Source organism: Aotus nancymaae, unplaced genomic scaffold, assembly GCF_030222135.1.
Source record: "Aotus nancymaae isolate 86718 unplaced genomic scaffold, 86718_ANA_hifiasm-v0.15.2.pri h1tg000039l, whole genome shotgun sequence".
Lineage (NCBI taxonomy): Eukaryota > Metazoa > Chordata > Mammalia > Primates > Aotidae > Aotus > Aotus nancymaae.
Genome location: NW_026988453.1, coordinates 9,228,818 through 9,252,095, shown reverse-complemented (window position 1 = coordinate 9,252,095; position 23,278 = coordinate 9,228,818). Strand labels below are relative to the sequence as shown.

The 23,278-nt window shown below is 43.9% G+C and overlaps 2 protein-coding genes across 3 annotated transcripts in view; both read right to left on the bottom strand.

The window, feature by feature from the left end:
* Positions 1-1,727: 1,727 nt before the first annotated feature.
* On the bottom strand, positions 1,728-21,560 carry RHEX (regulator of hemoglobinization and erythroid cell expansion). 2 transcript variants are annotated; one of them, XM_012459311.2, is made up of 7 exons: positions 21,473-21,560; positions 21,226-21,366; positions 6,390-6,616; positions 6,051-6,151; positions 4,469-4,609; positions 3,071-3,132; positions 1,728-2,514 (listed from the first exon to the last, which is right to left on the bottom strand). In XM_012459311.2, exons 3-7 carry the CDS (start codon positions 6,416-6,418, stop codon positions 2,314-2,316), a joined length of 534 nt encoding a protein of 177 aa, XP_012314734.1. In that variant the 5' UTR covers positions 6,419-6,616; positions 21,226-21,366; positions 21,473-21,560; the 3' UTR covers positions 1,728-2,313. The 2 variants fall into 2 exon arrangements, with proteins under 2 accessions (XP_012314734.1, XP_012314735.1); XM_012459312.2 differs by lacking the exon at positions 21,226-21,366.
* The window catches only part of LOC105721918 (small ribosomal subunit protein eS27-like), a 39,261-nt gene continuing 22,803 nt past the window's right edge, over positions 6,821-23,278 (bottom strand). Inside the window, exon 3 of the mRNA XM_064360202.1 lies at positions 6,821-7,086. Within this exon, the coding sequence (XP_064216272.1) occupies positions 6,821-7,086 (266 nt within the window). The remainder of the gene's footprint in view (positions 7,087-23,278) is intronic.

Genomic DNA, 23,278 nt, shown 5'->3' with positions numbered 1-23,278 from the left:
AACCCCTCCAGTATAATCGCTCCTCGTTGGCTGTATACACTGCCAGCTCTCTTGCTACTGTGCTGACTCAAAACATCCTCCTATAGAAAACCTTAGAAGTTGCCTGCCCTTAGATAAGAGATGTTGCACACTGCACCCTTCTTGATGCACACTGCCCATCCCCATTAGGTCACTCCTTGCCTCGGTGACCTAATGGGGATGGGCCCCTTGTTTATTACCCACATGATTGTCTTGGCCCTACCACTATCCTTACGATAACCTCACTCACTACCCTTCCTAACCTATACCTAATAAATACAGATGTGCCTGGACACTCGGGGCCTCGCCTGTCTCTGCTCGTAGGTGGCGTTGGCCCCCCCGAGCCCAGCTGCTCTTATCCAGTCCTTTGGTGTTTTGTCTCCTTACTTCTTGGATCCAGCGTCTCAGCACAGTGATAGGGGACACTCCACGACCCTAGTAGAGCTGGACCCTACAAAATGTCATATTTCTGAAGCAGAGTTTATTATAGAGCTTCATCAGATGGCCTATGGTCATTCTACAGCCTCTGGTCCCCCGACACCAACTCCTTGCTCCAGAGTATCACAGCAGCCTCTGAGTCCAGACAGGGACAGTTCTCCAGACAGTTCCTCTCAGGGCCGTCCCTCAGGCGTTTATTGAGAGCCTGTATCAGCTCAGATCTGTTCCTTTCCCTTCTGCCTTTTCTCCCATCAGTTGGTTTGCCACCTTCTTTTCTAAGCTGAGGTCATAAATCACCTCTTTCTGGGATGTTTTCTGATTAAGACTGCCTGATTCTAACGCCCTATTCCCCGATCTGTGTGAACATTGATAGGCTCTGGTCTCATTGCTTTGTGCTGTTTGCTACGTGTTGTTTTGTACATGTTCTCTGGCTCTTTCCTGTCCCCACAATTAGGTCATAGATGCCTTGACCACCCTGATGAGCCCAGATGATTAAAGCTTCTTTTTATTGATCTCTCCTCTCAACATCCTCTGTCATCTGCAAAGGGTGACAATTTTTCCTCATTTCTAATACATACATATTTTTTGAGACAGAGTCTTGCTCTGTCACCCAGGCTGGAGTGCAGTGCCGTGATCTCGGCTCACTGCAGCCTCTGCCTCCTGGGTTCAAGTGATTCTCCTGCCTCAGCCTCCTGAGGGATTGCAGGTGCCCGCCAGCATGCCCAGCTAATTTTTGTATTTTTACTAGAGACAGGGTTTCACCATGTTGGTCAGGCTGGTCTCAAACTCCTGACCTCAAGTGATCCACCTGCTTCAGCCTCCCAAAGTGCTGAGATTACAGGCATCCTCCACCGTGCCTGGCTCTAACTTTTTTATAGTTCGTATTTTTATTAACTGTTTTATCACACCAATTAACACTTCTAGAACAACATTACATAACAAAGGAAGTGGCAGGCTTGTGGACATTCCTACTCTGTTTCTGACTTAATAGGATTGTGTCTAGGAGCTCACAGTTAAATATCATGTAACCTCCTGATTTGAGATAATAATTGAGTTAGAAAGTGTCCCTGTATTCCCGATTGCCTTAAAAAAAAAAAAACAGGAATGAATCCTGAATTTTATTATATTGAGTTTTGGGAGATTTTTCTTGGAATAAGAGATTATGATGCTGGTGGATATTTACCAGAATTCCATTTGTCATCGTTGGCTTATAAGGAACAGCAAATTCGAAGGTTCATTGATGGTGGGCTTTGTAAATACGGTGTTTAAAGTTCTGAGGGCAGAGGAGGATTACTCAGCAAAAAAAAGCGCGGACAACAAGAACAGCTGCAGGGTGAGGCAGCAGGAAAAGAGGAACTGGCGGTAGTTGCTATTTTATTTAAAACTTTTAAAGAAGTTGTTTATTGCCAATAATTAAAGAGCTCAAAGATAAGTCATTTAACCGTGATTTTGCCAAATAGAACTCTACCACAGCTGATTAAACTTTTTAAAATTTTCCCTGGGGAGAGACTTCACCACTATCTCTGCAGATGGACTCCACAGTTCTCATATGTTAACTGAAAGTTCCCCCTAACATCCATCTGATCCGAATCTTTCTTGCCGGGGCATAGGCCTGTTTTCCCACCTAAGCCTTGTTTTGGGCTTTTGAGGGATGAACAGCCTTTACTGGGTACAGACCGGGAGTCCGTGGGTGCTGAGGACTCCTGTGTATTGCCAGTTTTCTTCTCCACATTCTGTTTGGCCTGTTTCCACAGCCTTGGGAGCCCCACGCTTTGTTTAAGGGGGACAAATGGCATTCCTCTACAAATTAAATGTAAGAATCCATAGAGAACTGGACCCATTAAAAACATCTGGAATTCACACGGCCACTTGACTGTATTCCACTGGCTCAGACAGAGCAGGGTTGACAAAATTCCAGAAATTGGGCTTGTGGCTTTTTGGATTGACATTGACATAATCTGTGACTTCCTTTATGTTCTCATAGTCCAGGGCAGAGTCATCTTTTAGTTCTCCAGGGGCCGAAAAGATGACTTGTGTATAATCCACATGGTTGGTGGCCTTAGGAGAAAGGTAGAGACATGTGAGTCAATATCCCTACCACGTTTGGGGGAAATAACACCCCAGGACTGAACTCTCACTCAAAGGGGTTTGCCCACAGCTTGGTGTAAAAGGATCTGGGTCCAAGCAGATGTGTCTGAGAGCAGGCCAGGGCAATGAGGAAGATTACCAGTGACTTCGTTCCACCTGTCTGCAGGGAATGGGCTTACAGACGAGCAGGTGGAGGCAACAGGAAGATAAGATGCTGAGACTCAATTCAAGTGAGGTCAGGACTCAGAGCAGACTTTAGCCAGTGACTGGGGTTTGAGGAGAAGAAGGTTTCCCATTAGCACTTTCATTTTCACAGTCTATTCAGACCGCTTTGTTTGAGTGATCCATGCTCATATGGGTTGTGGGTGGAGGCCTGACCCCCTCACCTAAGGAAGCTGTAATGACTCAAGAAGCCCTCCTTTCTGGCTCCCACTCCATAGCTGGGGTAACCTGAGTTCTCAGCGTTCTACAGCAGGAACCCTCAGACTGCAGATGTTGGTCTGAGATCACTAGGCACATCCATTACCTGGCAGACGGGAGGCGAACTGCAGGAGCCATCTGAGATATCTAAGGATGTGTCGCTGTCATCTGGGGAGAAATAGACATGGTTTCTCTTCCAAAGCAAGCCAGAGGGTGTTAAGAGAGAATAGAGACAATGGAAGGGAGAACTGTCTTATTATCAGATAAAGACAGAGGCAGAGCCAGCAACACAAACGGAGATAGGGAAGAGAGATACAGACGCCCCAAAAGAGTAAGAAGGAGAAATAGAATAGGGAAAGAGTCGGGGGGAGAAAGTCTCCAAAAACAGGCAGGGACATGTCCAGGAGTCCAGGCACTGCTGCTTCATTCAACTCCATCCAAAACTAATTAAAAAAAATACACTAGGTTGACGGTGCTTGGAAAGGGCTGTCTTCCAGAAAGAAAAGTCAGGAGGGACACGCTGGGACAATGTGGCCCAATGCAGACAGCTCTGGCCTCAGAAGTCACACCTAGTCCAAAGCTGTCACTAAATCTAGGCCGATCACATCTCTTTTTGTGTCCTGGTTTTCATCCCCCACAAGACGAGAGGGTTGAGCAATGGTCTCTGAGGTCCTTGTCAGCTAAACAATCTCTGACTCTAGCCAGGCTCCGGTGAAGCTTTGGGGCCGGGGGTCAGGGTAAGGCCAGCGCCTCTCCGTTCTGCTGAGACACTGCGTGCATATGAGCAGCTCCCTCGGGTCCCCACAGGCAGGCACTGAGGCTATGCCTCAACCGAAAAGATAAAATCTGGACAGAGAAAATTTAAACCAATCAAGAGATAAACCAGTGGAAGAAGTGCAATCTCCGGTGAGTGAGCCCCCATCAGGGAGATATCTTGCTGCCAAAGCAGCCATTTCCACTGTGAATAGTGACCTATTGGCTCACCTGCGGGAGGGTGATATAGACTTGAACCAGCGGCAAGACTCACATTTATACACTCAGTTACCCATGCAGACCTAAGACCATGAAGAAGGGTCCCTCTGGGGACTGTGGAGGAGCAAGCTCTGGAGCCAGCCGAGAACCGTGACCTAGCAGCAGCTGTGGTGGAGGCTGGCAGAGGCAGGTGAAATTCTAACTCCACCATTAGCCGATCAAGCAGAAGAAAAGATGCCATGGCTATACAAGGAGAAGAGCAGGGACATTTCCCAAGGCCCCTGCAATCATTTGCACACGACTAAACCCAGGAAAGAACTTAGACCCACACCAACCCAGCAGGATCTTCCCCATGAAATAGAATAAAACACCTTTCTGAAAAACGTAGGCTGGCAAGGCCTGTCCTTACGAGGGTGGGAGGAATCCTCAGGCTAGAGGTTTGGGCCCGCAGGGTTGCCGCAGGGAGGTCCTGGGTGTCCAGACAGAGCAAAGCAAGCCCTGAGACAAGTTCTCCCCACAACCCCTTACTCACGCCTGTAACAGGGATCAGACATTAGGGCGTCTATCTCTGTCTGAGTCTCCATCTCTTTGGCAGCAGGTGGATGATGGTGGACAGGGCTGGGCCTGGGGACCCGGAGCCTGGTTGCTTTCAGTATCTGTTCACTCTGGTGGGCTAGAAAGGAGAGGGCAGGGGTCAAAAGTGGAACCTGGCAGGGGAGTGGGGGGCAGTAGCTTACCCCTGTAATCCCAGCACTTTGGGAGGCTAAGGTGGACAGATCACTTGAGGTCAGAAGTTTGAGACCAGCCTGGTCAACATGGTGAAAACCCATTTCTACTAAAAACACAAAAATTAGCTGGGTGGGTGTGGTGACGTGCGTCTGTAATCCCAGCTGCTCTGAGACAAGAGAATCACTTGAACCTGGGAGGCAGAGGTTGCTGTGAGCCGAGATTGTACCACTGCACTCCAGCCTGGGGGACAGAGTGTGACTTCATCTCAAAAAGAAAAAATAGTGGAAGCTGCCTGGGTTGGGCATATCGGCTCTGGAATCAGTACCTTCTGAACACGCCCTCAGTATGGCAAACCTTTCAGAAAGATCCCTTCAAATCTCAGCACTGCTGTGCTCAAAACCCTCCAGCGGCTCTGCGCCCCACTTGGAAAAAGCCAAGTCCCAGCCTCCGAGGCCTCCCTCCTTTCTCCTGCTTCTCTCTGCCCGCTCCAGCTGCCCTGCCTCTTTGCTCTTACTAGTGTGTGTCTAACACGTTCCTCCTTCAGGCCCGTGCAGGTAGAGTTCACTCCTCCCTCCCTGTAAGTTTAGACTTAAAGGTTAGCATCTCGGGGATGCCTGGCATCCACCAGGCCATGTCTACTTCCTTGCTCCGTTTCTCCCCCTGCCACTTGCCATAACCCAGCGTACACAGGTTTTACTTGTTTATCTTGTTTGTTGTCATGTGGAATGAAAGATTCAGAGAGTAGGAACTTTTGTTTTGTGTCCCATTGTACAGTCTAGGCCCAGAGAGTGTCTTAGATGCTCAAGAAATATCTGCTGAATGAATGAATGAACAAATGAATGAATAAAGCTAGACTTAACTAGGAAGACCCTCGAAACATCATCTTGCCCGATCCTTTCTCTTAGCGCAACCAAAGTGGTATTATTTTATTTTCCCTAATTGAAAAGCCTTTCCAGGACCGAGATTCACTACCTTCTATTGTAAGTTAGTTCAAGAATTTAAACTAATCTCTAGGTCCAACCATATTGCCTTCTGTTGTAATTCAAGGCCATTTCTTCATGTTCAGCCCCTTGGCAGTGATGAAGAAAATTAATTAGACCCAGGTGACATTTCTCATAGGCGCTGCAGAAGCTGTGTCTAGGCGGAAGGTCTGGGTAGCGGAAGGATGTGGGTGGTCACTTCCAGCCAGAAATCATTGGATAAAAGGTGAGGTCAGAGTGGGGATTACCCAGTTACAGTTGGGGGTGGCGGATGAAAGCGGGGAAGGATTTGGCTGGTGGGTCCTCTGGTAGGTTTTTGAGTGACATTTGGGCATTCCAAAGGGGTCCTGTCCTGCTGCAGGTTCTGACAGTGACTAGGAGGGAAGCGGATGCTGGGCCGGTTACCCATGTGCCTGCTGAGCAGGTAGTTGAAGGCGATGAGGAGGCAGGCCTGCAGGAAGAGGGACACGGCCGCAATCACTAAGCCATGCCAGAGCTCCATGACTCTGTTGGGAAAGGAAAAGGGCAAAGTCAGAGATTGCAGGGATGTGACTACAACTGCAAACCTATCCTCGTCCCAGCTGGAGGCGGACACTGGCGTTGCTGTGTATCCCAGGGTAGGTCCCTTTGCCTTTCCGGACGTTACGGCTGGAACAGCCAGGAAGGGTGCTATGTGTGCTTGGAAGCCAGCTCTGCCATTAACCTGGTGGGAACCCTGCTCCTGCTTTTCCTGGGCCCACTCACTTTGTCAGCATGATAAGCTCCTTGCTCATAAGTTGGGGCTCAGGCACTTTCAGGAACCACCCTGGGACCTCGTCTCTCAGCAGTGCCACCGGCAGGGTTCTCCTGGAGATCTGCAAGAGGTCACGAGCTGCTCAGGACTCCAGGGCTCTTGAAACAAATTTCCCTCGGAGAAACTCAGCTACTTGAGGATCAACTGCTTTCCTCTCCCAATATTTCAGTTTTTAAGCCTGTAAAAGAGGCAGGAACAATATTAGTATCTAATAGTCACTTGGTGCCAACCACAGTGCTGAGCCCCTGGCATGCCCCCCACATCTTACCCAATTCATTCAACTATTCTTATGAGGGCCATAGCTATAACTATCCACGTTTTTTTTTAAATCCAAAATGTGCTTATTGAGATGGTTGCCCACTCATCTTGATTCAGAGTGCTTTTAGTGCTGCTTCCTCCTGAAAGAACATCCTTCTGTAAGCCTCGCTTTTCCTCCTGTAGGCTGGCAGAGGACAGTGGAACAGCCGACACACAAAACTACCGTTTGTGCATGGCTGAAGACCGTGGTGATGTGATAGCATCCTGGGCATTTCACATCCGTGACGTAGGAACTGGGGCTCTGCACCAGGCATTTCTTCTTGTGTTTCCTCTTCTCCTCTGCCGGAGAGGGATGAAGGAGATCCTTTGCGAGAGGCGTGTTCTCATGAGCGGGTCATCACTGCCGGAAAGGACTACCCACCTTTTATAACAAGTGACTTGAGATTCAGAGAGGTGGGTGATGTCTGAGGTCACACAGGTAGCAAGTGGCCAGGCCTGAATTTGAGCTCTAAGTCTAAAGCCTATGCTCTCGACCATTCCTTTCTGCTCCTGGAGAGGCTTCGCCTGTGTGAAGGGGGCCCATTCCTTTCTGCTCTCGGAGAGCCTTCGCCTGTGTGAAGGGGCCCTCCTTGAGCAAATACACTGGCATAGATTCTGTGAAGGAGTTCAAATCTTAAATGCATGTAAACAGGCACACACGCCACGCAGTCACACACCACACAGCTTCATTGGGCTGCGGATGCTATTATACCCTCACGAATATGTTTCTTTAAAAAGGCAGTTTATGAGTTCCATCTACATGATGCTGAATATGGCATTCTCTATACACAAAGGCACAATAATTTCTAAGCCTTTCATATGATATTCACTGAGCACTGAGATGGGGTCTCACACACACCCACCATCCTACCGCATAAAACTTAAAAAGCCTTTAGGCTGGGCGCAGTGACTCACGCCTGTAATCCCTGCACTTTGGGGGGCCAAGGTGGGCAGATCGCTTGAGGTCAGGAGATCGAGACCAACCTGACCAACATGGTGAAACCCTGTCTCTACTAAAAATACAAAAATTAGCCAGGCTTGGTGGCGGACACCTGTAATCCCAGCTACTTGGGAGACTGAGGCGGGAGAATCACTTGAACCTGGAAGGCGGAGGGTGCAGTGAGCTGAGATGGCTCCACTGCACTCCAGCCTGGGCGACAGAGTGAGACTCCATCTCAAACAAACAAACAAGAAAGCCTGTAACTGCCTTAAGGCTTATTTTCCCAATCAAGGTTTCCAGATGCTAAAGACAGTGCAAGAGGTCCTGGAAATTTTGTTTTTATTTGTAGTAGTTCTCAGGCTGGAGCTTCCTAGGATCAAAACTTGCACCAGGAATCCAGAGAGAGAGAAAAGGAAGTGATGGGGAGGGAGGGTTCAGGGTTCGCCCTCCCTGCCTCTCCAGGGCTGCAGGGGTTTGCCACTTGGAAATCTCAGGAGAGAAAATAGCACCGCCTCCCCAACACCCTTCAGTTGCAGTGGCAAGGAGCTAGTCTTTGGGAATGACTTTTCTTTGGAGGGAGGTCCAACACTGGGAGTGACACATGCCCAATTTACTCATCATACTCGCTTCAGTCCCCACTTTCCTGCAGGATACATTCTAGACACTTCTCCTAAAGGACCTTAATGAGTAAACTGCACTTAACATTTTCACTCCCAGAGATTTCTGTTTAGTTTGGTTTATAAAAGTGGATTCAGAATCCAGACATGAGTTCCTCATTTGGTATAGCTTCAGCATGTGAAAGGGGTGGGTTGGGGGTGAAAAGCAGCGGTTTTCTAGATGGGAGAATTCTGTTTCCTGTCTATGCTGGAGCCCTCTCTCCATTCATCCCTGCACCCACCCCTGCAGTGCCAAGAAGCACCACGTCACCTTGTTAGCAGCAGGACTTCTGGGTTCTTTCTGTAGGAGAGCTGTGACTAGCTGCTGGTAAGGAGGGCTGCAGGGAGACATGAAGGAGGGACCCTGGGGACTGACCTGGAGAAAAGACTCCAGGAAATTACCTGTTTCTCACCTCCCCAGAGTCCTTAGACAAATGGATAGAAAATCCAGTATTGCCGAGTGATCAGCAAACTCCACAAAGAAAGCTCAGTCAAAAGTGACTTGGCCAGGCAGGATGGCTTGCCCCAGTAATCCCAGCACTTTTGGAGGCTGAAGTGGGCAGATCACTTGAGCCTAGGAGTTCCTGATCGGCCTGGGCAACATAGTAAGCCTTGTCTCTACTAAAAATACAAAAATTAGCCAGGCATGGTGGCTTTTGCCTGTGGTCCCAGCTACTCAGGAGGCTGAGGTGGGAGGATCGATCGAGCCCAGGAGGTCGAGACTTCAGTGAACTGAGATGGTGCCACTGCACTCCAGCCTGGGTAACAGAGCAAGACCTTGTCTCAAAAAAAAAAAAAAAAAAGAAAAAGGGGGGGACTTGCACACAAAATAAAAAGTGTGGAGCCAACACACAGACATGATTGCAATAAAGCAAAACAGGGATTTTTCAGAAAAAACAGTGATCTCGAAGGTTTTGGTGACTTGATTGAAAAAGGGGCAGAGCTGTATTGAGAATGTCCTGCTCTTATCTAATGTTGGATAAGACCCCCTAAGATAAAATTCAGCACAGATCCTGATTTCTCAAGCCTCATCTGGGGTTCTTCAAGATCCCTCCCAGCACAGCTGCACAAGGAAGGCTGGGTTTTACCAGAAGAGCTTTACTGTATGTACGGTAGAAAGGAAAAGTGTGGAAGGGGCTAGAAGCTAGGCCAGCGTGTTTGGGAAAGCAACATTGGTGTCGACTGTTGATATTGGGTGTCTCATTTGTCCTTAATCACAGACACAATTCTCCCCTTGAGGGGGTGGCCAGTGGGTGGCCTGGGCTGTATTCTAGTACTACACTCAAAGCTTTGAATTTTTTAAGGCTCCTCTTCTACTTTATTTATTCAAAAGTACACAACTAGTAGGCATTTATAGTCAAAGAATTAAAAATATGAAGGAGGAAAGCGTTTTAGAAAATCATCCCAAATTGGGCCAGACACAGTGGCTCACAACTATAACCCCAGTGCTTTGGGAGGCTGAGGCGGGTGGATTGTTTGAGTCCAGGAGGTCAAGACCAGCCTGGGTAACATAGCAAGACCCCATCTCTATAAAAGATAAAAAAAAGTTAGCTGGGCATGCCTGGCACATGCCTATAGTTCCAGCTACTCGGACGGCCGAGGTGGGAGGATCACCCGAGTCCAGGTTGAGGCTGCCGTGAGCCGTGATCATACCACTCCACTCCAGTCTAAGTGACGGAGTGAGATACTGTATCCGAAAAAAAATTACCCCAAATCTTATCCATATCCTTCCAGAAAATTTTCAAATATTTTCATGCATATAAGTGTATACATATATGCAAATATGTGTATACACAGAGACAATGTCTTTAAAACAGGGAATCATACAGATTATTAACTTTTTTTTCTCTTAATATATTGTAAACATGTTTTTTAGTCAGAAAAACCCCCATTAAAAGGCTCTAACCTGGCGATCCACAGGCCACATTTGACACCTAATTTTTGTTTGATGAAGTGCTTTAGTGATTTGAATTTTATGCCCCTAAAATGGGACATGATCATCACTTCCTGACTAATCCCTAAAGGCATTTGAGTTGGCCACCTTTGAGTTTCACGGTATCATTTCAAATTCCTACCATTGCACTTGGTCAGTGTTTCTCAGTAGTATCTGACATTTGGAGCCAGACAAGGAGTCCGTATTGTCTAAAATTGTTTTGCAGATGGTAGGTCGTGGAGCCCCCTGAACGGCCCCCAGTGTAACAGACCAGTATAACAGTCAAAAGCACCCCAAATGACCCCACACATTTCCAAAGGCCCCCGAGGTAGGAGGGTTTGCTCTCAGTTGAGAATCATTGAATTTGATAAATGTTCCATTATTTTAAGATTATTATCTTAATTTGGCTCCCTTTATACAAAACTAGATTGCCTACACTTTTTTCCACATTTTAATATATTCTGAGCATATACTCGGGGCATATACTTTGGGAGAGCAAGGCGGATGGATCACTGAGGCCGGGAGTTTGAGAAGAGCCTGGGTGACGGAGTAAGACCCTGTCTCCCTTACCAGCCAAATGACACACAGCAGCCAGGTCAAATGAAAACAGTAAATAGTATGGATGAACAACAGTCTTAAATAGTAATTTCAGTTCTGTTCCCTTCTAGATGTGAATTATTGAACTCAGTGTCTCAGTATAATAATTTCTGTATCTATAAAATGAGAAGAATAATAGTTTCCTACCTCACAGAGTTCTTGCACGGGCTCAGTGACTTACGCTGTTTATAGACCTTTATACAATTCCAGGCACATAGGAGGCACTCAGTGATTATTAGATATTGTTCAACCCTAAAATCCTCCACCACGATGGTGACTACGACTATTAAACATTGGATTGGTCTAGTTTAGAAAACATAGGCATTTGTTTTGAGTGCAGTTTGGAGATAAGATCCAGGACAGGATGAAGTATGAAAATTATGACAGATGTCATTATTTAAGTGGCTAATGGCCCCAACCGCAATGAGCAGGTTGTTCCTTAGGGTCTAATTACAGATTGCTGATCAGACGATCAGCAGAGGCATCTGCTCATTTGTACACACGTACACACATACCAAATAACCAGGAAATGGGCAATTTAAGGTAATTATGTTGAGAAAAAGCGTGTGGACTGTGTGAGCGTGGTATGCCTCGTTCCATCCTCCAGGTAGGGATGGTCCTGTCCTCTTCCGCTGTGTTGAATTTTGACACCCAGACCCCACACTCCTGTAGTGCCCTTCCAGACCCCTCAGAACCAAACATCAGGCCAGGCACGGTGGCTCATGCTTGTAATCCCAGCACTTTGGGAGAGCGAGGATCAGTTGAGACCAGGAGTTTGAGAAGGGCCTGGGTGACAGAGTAAAACCCTGTTTCTCCTCCCCCCAACAAAAAAAAAACCCATTGCATCCCAGTGCTAAGAGCATTTCTTCTGTTTGCTTCAGACTTGTGGGTAAGGCTGGATTCCATTTTATTAAGTTTCCCTCTTTCACTGATACAGGAACTTTCTCATGTTCTTTCCAATAGGTACAGCATAACATCAGAGGGAGAATAAAAAGATCCCACTTTCCTGCCAGACACCATGCTTTCTTTGCATAGGTTTATTCTAGAAAGAATGGTTTAAAACAAGATCACAATAGAAGATGATTTCAATGAGAAATCATATGGCTTAAAGTAATTATAATCAACATTGTCAGCTGACTTTATCAATCTTTTCAAGTGAAGTAGCTGTAAACTTTCTTTGCTGTCTCTGTTAATTTGTTGTTTTTAACATTAGCTAAGATATAATGGAAAGAGAACAAAAAGAAGGCAGAACCAAAGAAGGGGAAAGAAGGGAGCTGGGGGCCTGCCTTCTCCTGGCTCTGTCACTTGCTAATCATGTGACTTTGGATAGGGAGATGTCCTCTCTAGGCGCTGGTGAAATAGGGAGCTCGGCAAATTACTTGTAAGGTTCTTTCCAGCCTTAAGCATCCTGCTCTTTAAAGGCTGGAGTGGGGTAAGGCGAAAAGAAAGCAAAGCTGGATGGAAATGGAAAATTAAAAAACAAAAAAATCTTTATTTCAGTTTTGTAACATCCAGCCTCTTCCACATTACTAGACTTTCTCCCCCAATTTAATATACAATTGCAAATAATCAAGAAAAGGAGGAAACACAAATAAACCAAATTAATAATATAGGGACTACTAATCTCAGAAACAGAAGGGATTAAAATTTTTCAACAAAAATTACCAAAAAAAGAAAAAAGAAGAGATTTTAAAAATAGTTAGATTATAATTTTTTTTTGGATGAAATCTCAGTAAAATTGATCGTTTCCTAGAAAAAGATAAATTAACCAAATTGATTCCATATGGCACAGAAAATTTAGACCAAAAGCAAACCAAAATAACAAGAAATAACTTTTGGAAGCAGGGTGGTATCTAGCCACTAAAGGCAGAGAACTTGGAGTCAGACTGCTTGGGTTCAAATCCCAGCTCATTCTCTGCATGAGTATGGCCAGGTTATTTAACCTCACAAAGCCTCAGTCTTTAAATATCTAAGATGGGAACAATATAATTTCAGGATTAGATAAGACAAATATAAATGATAACTACTTCTGAGGATGAAATTAGATGAGATATGTAAAGTAGTTATTACAACTTTTGGGACATAATAATAAGCATCCAATGAGCACAAGCTATTATTATTTAGAAATTAAAAGCATTGGCTGGGCACAGTGGTTCACACTTGTAATCCCAGCACTTTGGGAGGCCGAGGCAGTTGAATAGCTTGAGCCCAGGAGTTGGAGATCAGCCTGGGCAACATAGCAAGACCCCATCTCTATTAAAAAGAAAAGAAAAGGGAGAAAAAAAGGAAGAAAGAAAGAAAGAAGGAAGGAAGGAAGGAAAGAAAGAAAGTAAGAAAGAAAGAAAGAAGGAAAGAAAGAAAAAGAAATTAGAAGCATTAGCAGAGTTATCTCCCCAAAACCTGTCTCGACGGTTTGACAGATGAGTAGTTTCAAACTTTTAAGGAACACATAATTATCATTCTACAAACCAAAACAGGGCACAGGAAGACAGAAACTCTCAGGTTCATCTCATTTATGAATACAGAGGTATATATATGGTAATATCAAGAAGTTAGCCCAGAATGTTCAGGTAATTGATTATTACAAAGATGGAAACTAACACTGAGTATTTTTATTACAAAGATGGAAACTAACACTAAGGAAACTAAGGCTTAGGAAGATTGAAAAATTAGCCGTGTTGCCAGCTGGAAGACTCATGTTTCATAAACCAAATGACTCAAAATCCTAAATCCCAATCATGTCAGGAAACTGTCTTTTATATAATACAAATACAACATTGATAGATCAAATTTTTTAAATGATGATCTTGGTAAAGTGCCAAAAAGCACTGGATAAACTGAATGCTCATTACTGATTTTTCAATGAGGATTGTTTTTTACTATAACAAAGAATAACAAGTTGGTGCAGTATTGATTACTGCACCAATAATCAGTATCTTACAAAGTGGTAAATTATTTGAGAGCAAGGATAAATGCTGCAACCCTGATCTGAAATGAGAAGTTCTAATTTCTGGAAATTGAAAGTTCCTCCAATCTCTAATAATAATAAGGGTGTTGGATATTTACTGAGCGTGTTTTATGTGGCAGACACTTTCATATACATTAACTCACCCAATTCTCACAACCTCCCCAGGAGGTAGGTACTACTATTATTTTTTAATTAACAGTGGATAAAACCAAGACACAGAAAGTTTCCCTACTGTGCTTAAAATGACAAAAAGGGTTCACAGGGCTTTGTGCTCAGGCAGGCTGGTGCTGGAGCCTGAGCTGCCAGCTGCTACATTAGCAAAATGGAGTATCGTTTTGGGCAAGGAGAAATCACATTTATTTTTATTTGCAAAATATGTGATTTTATATCTAGAAATCCCAAAATAATTCATTGCAAAACCAGCAGAATTAATGAGATTGCTCATTAAAGTCCTGTAGATATAAAAAAAATTCTAAAATTATCAGCTATGCTTACTATTATACTAGCAATAAGACATAAAATAGAATGGGGAAAAATACCATGTGATTTAGTAACCACAACAATAGAAATATCTAAAAATAATATTAATTATAAGAAAATTATTTTGAAGAAAATAAAAATTTATTGAGAGACATAAAAGACTTAAAACTCATAAAAAGATGCTATTTCAGACAGAGAAGCTAGAACACTTAAAAATCACTTTTAAAGTTAATTTATTGGCTTAATATAATTCTAATAAAAATTATGGTGAGTTTTTTATAACGAGGTTATTGTAAAATTTGTCTGGGAAAACGTAAGAACAATCAAAAAGTGTGGAAACATTTGAAAAGGAATTGTGGGCCTGGCATGGTGGCTCACACCTGTAATCCCGGCACTTTGGGAGGCTGAGGTGGGCAGATCACCTGAGGTCAGGAGTTTGATACCAGCCTGACCAACATGGTGAAACCCCATCTCTACTAAAAAAAAAAATACAAAAATTAGCTGGGCAAGCTAAATACAAAATTAGCTGTTATCCCAGCTACTCAGGAGGCTGAGACAGGAGAATCGCTTGAACCTTGGAGGTGGAAGTTGCAGTGAGCTGAGACCGTGCCACTGCACCGCAGACTGGGCGATAGAGCGAGACTCCATCTTAAAAAATAAAGAAAGGGATTGTGGTAAGGTAGATTTCTGACTACCACTTTTTAAGAGAAGTGCAGACTTGAAAAAAATATGCTAGTGTGTACAATAAATGTTATAAGAGTAGTTCACAAAGCAAGTGGAGGAAAGGAAATCATTATTTAACAAATGTTACCGACAAGACAATGCATTAGCTCCCTGTAACGAAAAAGAAAGTAACTTGGATCCAGACCCTAGATAGCAAAATGAATTCCAAACGGATTAAGGAGGTAAATATTTTAAAGTCAAACCATTACAATTAGCAGAAAGTGAGATTGAATATTACTGTATTTAATAATGTTTATTAAATCCTCAGATGAGAGAAAACTTTCTCAGTTTATATGCAATGGAAGAAATCACAAAGAAAGATGTGAAAATAGATTTGGCTCTAAACTATTAGAACTTCACATGTTAACAAAATTTAAAGGTAAACAGACAAAAAACAAAACAAAACAAGTATGGCAAACCACAATTTTAAAGATTTTGCATCTTCGGTTTACATAAATTGTTAAAATAATAATAATAATAACACTAGGGCCCTCAAATAGTAAATGGTAAAGAGTGCAGAACAGACCGAAGCTGTCATGCAAAAGAGCTCTGTAGAGCATCATTATAAAAGCGAAAGATGGGAAGCGATCTAAAGAAAAAAACAGAAACGGAAGAAATGGGGACTGTGGCATAGAATAGAAAACCATATGGCCGTTTAAAATTACATGTAGGAAGAGTTCATCTGGAGAAGGAAATCTGTTCTATGAAAATACACAATGCAGTTTATTTAGCTACATAAAATATAATCACAATTTTGTAAAAAATGAACATAAGGCCAGGCATGGTGGCTCATACCTGTAATCCCAGCACTTTGGGAGGCAAAGGCGGGAGGATCGCTTGAGCCCAGGAGTTTGAGACCAACCTGAGCAACATAGTGAGATCCCATCTCTACAAATTTTTTTTTAACCCATTTCCAGTTTAGGTTAAAAAAAAAAAAAAAAAAAGTGCAAATCGTGCTCTTTGAGGCCGAAGCAAATCTGACTCATTTTCAATGTGAAAATAAAATATAAAAACTGTTCTTGGGAGTTATTTCTCAACAGAACTCGTCTCTATTCCTCATGTAACAGAAATGTATATGATGTTACATGAGGAAAAGAGACAAGAGTCTTCTTGGGGCAAACAAGAGATGGGTTAAAAAATTAGCCGGGCCTGGTCGAGTGCGCCTGTAGTCCCAGTTACTCGGGAGGCTGAAGCAGGAGGATTGCTTGGGCCCAGGAGATCAAGGCTGCATGAGATGTAGTCGCATCACTGTACTCCAGCCTGGGTAACAGCATGAGACCCTGTCTCAAAAATAAGTGTGGGCCTGGCGTGGTGGCTCACGCTTGTAATCCCAGTACTTTGGGAGGCCGAGGCAGGAGGATCACCTGAAGTTGGGAGTTGGAGACCAGCCTGACCAACATGGAGAAACCCCATCTCTACTAAAAATGCAAAAAAGAAAAAAAAACATAGCTGGGGGTGGTGGTGCATGCCTGTAATCTCAGCTGCTCAGGAGACTGAGGCAGGAGAATCGCTTGAACCTGGGAGGCGGAGGTTGTGGTGAGTCAAGATTGTGCCATTGCACTCCAGCCTGTGCAACAAGAGCGTAACTCCATCTCAAAAAAAACAGTGAACATAAAAAGAATGAAAATTTATAAAGAGAGAAAACTCTGGGTCATTAAACTTCTTTCTTATCATATTAGTTCAGTAATAACCCACCCAATTCATGTTTCAGCTCCCCAAATCCAGAATATTTCTTTCTTTCTTTCTTTTGTTTGTTTTTTGAGATTTAGTCACAAATATGAATCTATAGAAATAAGTTTGGGATGTTATTTAAGTGTACTTTGTTTATACGGGGGAATGGAAGAAGATACGGCTAAGTGTTAACGAAACTGGGTATTGGGACTGAGGATGTCTTATTTCACTTGTTATACTTTCTGTCATTTTCAAAGTTTCCTGCAATTAACATGCATTTTTTCCAATTAGGAGAAATATTTTAATTTATTTTTATTGTTTAATTAACAAAAATTAAATTAAAATATTTTTCCTAATTAGCTGGAGTGCAGTGATAGGATCAAAGCTCACGGCAACCTTGAACTCCTGGCTTCAATGATTCTCCTCAGACTCTCAAAGTGCTAGGATTATAGGCATGAACCACTGCACCCAGTCTATTATTTTAATTAGCAAAAATTATCCATAGTTATTGTGTACAACACGTTTTGAAATAAGTGTACATTGTGGAATGGCTAAATCAAACGAGTTGACAGCTGCATAATCTCACATAGTTATCATTTTTTGTAGTGAGAACATTTGAAATCTACTCTCAGCAATTTTCAAGAATACAATATGTTGTTATTAACTACAGTCACAAAACGTTTTAAGACATTGAAACAAACCTAGATTTTCTGAGTGCCTTAAATCAGCGTGACACCAAATTTATCTACATAAATTTTATCTCACCATGTTACTAGAACACTGAGATGATCACCTAAAGGTCTGAATTTCAGTCATTCAGATATTTATTGACGGGTCCATGTACATGCTCCTGTGTGAAATACTGCTGATGGCCTGAAGGAGAAAAGGCCATTTGTACTTTCAAGAGCTCATTTGTACTTGGAAAATCAAGCCATTAATATGTGAAAAGTCAAAAAGCAGAAGAGATGCCACAGGTGAAGAATGATGCATTGTCAGAAGGAGTGGCATCAATAATATGTTATAATTCAGAGGAAAAAGAGATCCCCCAAGCGATAGAACGCTCAGGGAAAAGTTGCTGAGAGGGAATTATTTGAAGGACAGGGCCATGGGTGGATGGAAGGAGGGGAGAATAGCAATCCAGCTAAAGGTGTCTTGCCAACCTTGGCTGTAGGGGACAGCTTTAGTGGAACTGATTGTCTTTTAACAAAGTTGGATTTATATTTGACCGCGTAAATAGCATCATGTGGAAACAGCAGAGGATACTGCAAAGCAACCATACAAGTGAGTGTAGGCAAATGGCCACGTGTAGAGACTCTGTAGCCAAATAGATTGTGTTTAGGATCTCAGCGCTGGCCTTCCTGGCTGTGAGTTGCTTTACTTCCCCAGCTTCAGGGTTATGTCTGTAAAATGGGGATGGCACCTGTTTTGTGGCAATATTTTTTTTTGAGTCAGGGTCTTGCTCTGTGACCCAGGCTGGTGTGTCCAGTGGTGCAAGCACAGCTCAGTGCAGCCTCAACCTCCTGGGCTCAGGCAATCCTCCCGCCTCAGCCTCCTGAGTAGTTGGGACCATGCACACCACCATGCCTGGCTAGTTTTTAAATTTTGTAGAGACAGGGTCTTGCCATGTTGCCCAGGCTGGTCTCAAACTCCTGGGTTCAAGCAAGCCTCCTATCTCAGTCTCCCAAAGTGCTGGGATTACAGGTGTGGGCCACCGTGCCCGGCCTGTTTCATGTCTTTAACTCACACATCTCTTGTGTTTACTGTGTACATGCCAGTATCATAAAAAACATTTTGCATCAATTATCTTATTTAATCCTCAGAATAACAACCTTTGAGGTAGATACTATTGTTGTCCCTGTTTTACATAGGAGAAAACCAGGTTCTAATCCCCTGTGGAGGGGATAGAATTCAGACACGGGTGGTTTGAGGCCAGAGCCTTCACCACACTGCGTTCAGTATTGAAAATGCTGGCTGAGTGTGATGGCTCACATCTGTAATCCGAGCAATTAGAAAGGCAGGGGTGGGAGGATGACTTGAGCTCAGGAGTTTCAGACAAGCCTGGGCAACATAGTGAGACCCCATTCTCCACAAAAAGATTTAAAAAAAGGGAAATGCTCGGTAGAGAGCCTGGCATATATAGGTAATCAAGGGCTGATTCTTGGACCAGAAAATTCAACTAAAAATTATCTTAAATTTATAAACATACCCATTTTCATAAGGCCTGTAAGAACACTGGGCTCACTCATGATTTTGAGGTGGGAGCAGCCCAGTGTACCAAACCATGGGGTCCTGGGACGTCCCTGGTCCTAAACAATGTCTGTTCCTATGACTGTCAATGAGCCGCTCACCAGGGAATAGAGAAGGTCAAAATGCCAGGCTGAGGGAAGGGAGGAATGGGGAAATGCCAAATACCACAGGAAGGGGATAACAGAGGGTTACAGGATCGCCTTCATCCTTGTATCAGAGAAATCTTTCCTGGATTCTCTTCGGCTCTGGTCACCATGTCAGGGGCCTTATCCCAGGTGGTTAGGAGGCTTGAGCTCATCTGGAATATGGCACGAGGGCCTAGATGAACATTCCAGTTCAACAACTTTATACATTCCTCGGGCACATCATTTCCTCTCCCTGAGCCTCAGTTCTCCTGTCTATAAAATGAGAGGGGTGGGCTAAATCAGTTTAGTTCTGACATTTTGTTATTTTAGAATTTTTCTAAAATGGACTATAAAGTGAGATTTAGATTCACCAGAAAGAGCAATCAAGTCTCAACCAGATAGGCCACTTCTCTAGTCACACTTATTTCTAGGTGCAAGCACTGCCAATTTCTAGCAGGAAAGCAAGTCATCCAGAGTTTCTAATTCGTAATTTTGGGGAAAGCAGTTTTACAGGAAACTACTAGAGATGAATGCAATGTGGATGCAACTTAGTTCCAAGTCTAAATCAGCAAGAACACAAAAAACTGCAAGCTACTCAAGCAGTACTCATGGATTTATTTTGCTAGTTCCCACAAAGCTCCAGATGAATTAGAAAGGGTCAAATTATCCTGTTTCATCGATTGACCTACTAAATTTTAGGGAAACTAGGCACCTTCTACAGATTATGCACTTTATTGGCTGGGAACTGCATATATTACACTCCACAGTTCATAGCGTAGTACTTAGAGACACTGCAGGGATAGGGGTGGAAAAATGTGTAACACTCCGTACACATTGCCTTTAAATCAATTTGCATATAATAAATGTTGTTTAACCTTGAGGAAGTCACTTAATGTCTCAGAGTCTCAGTTTTCTCCTCCTTCAATTGGGCAGTCGAATGTCTCTGTATTTGACTTATTTTCCAGTTGAAGAAACTGAGGCACCAAGGTGTCAAGGGACTTCACTGAGTCAGTGAAAGAAAACTCTTCTGGAGAACTTTAGCACAAAAGAGTTAAACCAGGCCTTTCTCCGTCTCTCCAACCTGGGAGGGGCTCAGAATTATTAGGAGGGCTACATGAGACCATGGAATCTTCTAGTACCATTCCTGCCTCCTTGTCAGGATTCAGGGCCAGTGCTGGCTTCATGGACTTTGAACCCGTGCAGCCTAGCAGGGCTCTGTGCTCACAAGGGCCCCACGATTGGCCTAATGCTTTGTGGCTGTCATCTTAAATTCGTAATAATTTTTTAGTAACAGACCCCAGATTTTCATTTTGCGTTGGGTTCCACCAGTTATGTAACAGATCCTACTCAAGGCATTAAACTGGGTAGAATTGCCAAAGCTCACAAAATAGGTCAGCACACAGAACAAGAAGCACGGTCAGCCAATCAACAAGTCTTCCTTGAGTACCTGAAACCTCCCTCCCAGCACTGCATCGTCTGAGCCCCTCCCAGGTTGGAGAGATGGAGAAAGGCCTGGTCTAACTCTTCTGTAATGAAATTCTCCAGAAGAGTTTTCTTTCACTGATTCAGTCAAGTTCCTTAACACCTCGGTGCCTCAGTTTCTTCCACTGGAAAATAAGTCTCCTGGTAGCATCTATGTCTTTAGGGTTGTGAGGATGAAATGGGCCGATCTCTGTAAAACTCTTTGAATAGTCCCTGGAGATAGGAAGGTGTATATGAGGGTCAACCGTTTCTGTTTTGTGCCGTTATTGGCTTTTCCTTATCCAGATGTTCGCATGACTTTTTTTTTTGATGGTGCACATTCTCCAACCTCCATTCATAAAATTTTAAAACCTCCAGGCTGGCTCTCTCCCCTTCACATACACCAGTCCTTTGCTGCTCAGAACAAACCTCAGGGAAAATACTCCTATGGGGTGTTTATAGGGGAGATATTCTCTGAGATCTGGTTCCCATTTGACTTAAAAAGAAATTCATAGCTGTTATAGGTGGAGCACTGTACTGGCACTAAACGTACATCGTCTGAATCCTTGTAGCAACCATGTAAGGTGGGAGTTTTATGCCCATTTTACAGATAAGGCAACTGAAACTCACAAAAGTTTAGCAGAGTGAGGATTTGGAACCAGTTTTTGCTGGACCCAAAGTTCATGTACCTTCTGACCAGAGCCCCGATGGCTGCTGCTGCTGCTAGTGTAGACAGATCTCAGGTCTCAGGCACAAGAAATTCACGTCCATCAAGTGTAGTCTTAGGCTCACTGTAAGCCGATCTCAAGTTGAATTCCGCACCTTGGAATCTCAGCACATAAACAGAGAATCCTCTGAAACTTCTACACTATATGTTCGCAAACAAATGCACATTTCAAACTAATTTAAAATCCTGTCTTCACAGATAGTACTTACCCCAGGGCTATGAGCGCAGTCTGATTCCAGTGTGTGTTTCAGCGACGTCCTAACGGGAACATCTCCCCCACCTGTCTCCAGCCCCTACCCAGAAGCTTCTGTGTCACTGGAGGTCAGTCACAAGTGTTTCAACATTTCCAGCAGGGCGGGGAGACTGCTGCTCAGAAGATCGCAATCTAGCTCGTTGAGTACGGCAGGGAGAAGCGAGAGATAATGCCTCCTGTGTCTTTTGGCCATGCTCTGCCCATCTCTCTGGTAGACAGTTTGTGTAGATGGAGAGGATTAGTAATCTCTTTCTCTCCCTGTGTGAACACATTTAAATATCACAAATACACACGCAGCCAGGTAGAGTGGAAAGAGCACTAAAGGACGAGTTAAGAGGCCTGGGATGAAGTCCCAGCTCTGGCACCAGTGAGCCACACGAGCTCAGACAATTTGCTTTCTCCTAAAGGGACTCATGTTCTTCCTCTATAAAATGAAGAAGTAGGTCTCTAGATATCAGCAAAGATCCCTTCCAACCTAGCTCATCTCTGAGTCTGTATGCGATGTGGCCAAAGATTGAGTAGGTGACACAGGGCAATGGGTAAGAATAAATTTTTGAGGACAACTTCTTTGTCATTAAGCATCAAACGAGGCCAACCAAAAATGGCTGTTACAGTTGGTACGATAACACCAGGAAGGGAAGGAAGGTTGATTTCAGGCTCTTTGTGGGGGCGGGGGGGTCTAAAACCCCAAAATAGAAACTTGAGAGGAAAGAGTGAGAGAAGGGTAAAATGACCCAGACATAAAACAGACAAAGAAAACAGATTCGTAGCCTCTGCGGTGTCACTCCGTCGCTGTGGACCGTTACTCAACTTGCCTGCCGAACCAGAAATTTGAGTAACAGCTTCTGAGTTAGACACAGTCAGGTTTCAATCCTGGCGCCACCGCTTGGTAGCTGGGTGACTTGGGAAAAGTTACTTAACCTTTCTGATTGTCAGTTTTTTCACCTGTAAAATTGACAATAATAAATATCTGATGTTTTTTAGATCTCATTAAGGTTGTTTAAGGTTAAATAACGTAAATAAGCAGGCAAAGCACTTAACAGAATGTTTAGTAAACAAGAGATGGTAGCTATTCACATTTTTATTCCCTAAATGCAAGTCAGAAAGCCACCTCTCCGGCTGAGTCTGTTTCGGTGTTTTATGATCCCTGCGCGTATCACAGCTCACTCCGGAATTACGCCTTTAGCTGAAGTTTTCTTTCCTCTGCACAGGTCACGTTAAAAACCTGAAGCCCCTTAATCACTCAGGATTTGAGGAAGGCAGGACACTGGTAGCAATGTGGAGTGATTTCCTAACTGGGCTCTCCACCTGAAGCAGGATCGGCCGCGAGAAACAGACCTCTCTGACACCGAACTGGGAAGGAAGAGGTGTTTTATTACAGCCCGGGAGCCAGGCGACATGCTTTGTCTAACTGCCAAGCTCACTTAACAAAGAGAAGCTCTGCCTTTATATAGGCTTACACTCTAGATATTACACGTGAAAGGATCTTGGGTTTACAGTTTTAGAAATTACATGTGAAAGGGTCTTGGTCAATGGAGGAGGAATGGGGTGGGGGTTTGATTTTGTTTAAGTAAAAACAGTATCTTCTGGAGAGATTCCCTCATACCACGCCTGCTATCTATAGGAAGGTGATTCAGGAGATGCCAGTCAGCCAGCCTTTTCTTATGTTGAAATGCAGTGTGGAAGTCAAGGGGGAGGTGATCCTAGATGCCTGGGTCTCCTACCTCACACCCACTCCAGGTTTGCCCCGCCAGTGTCAATA

Bases quoted from the DNA above. Each gene is read 5' to 3' on its own strand.
- RHEX (XM_012459311.2), bottom strand. From the start codon at position 6,418: ATGAGCAAGGAGCTTATCATGCTGACAAA. The intron at 6,152-6,389 runs GTGAGTGGGCCC...CTTTCCCAACAG, and splicing joins GAGCTTATCATGCTGACAAA to AGTCATGGAGCTCTGGCATG. The intron at 4,610-6,050 runs GTAACCGGCCCA...TCTCCTTTCTAG, and splicing joins CCTGCTCAGCAGGCACATGG to CCCACCAGAGTGAACAGATA.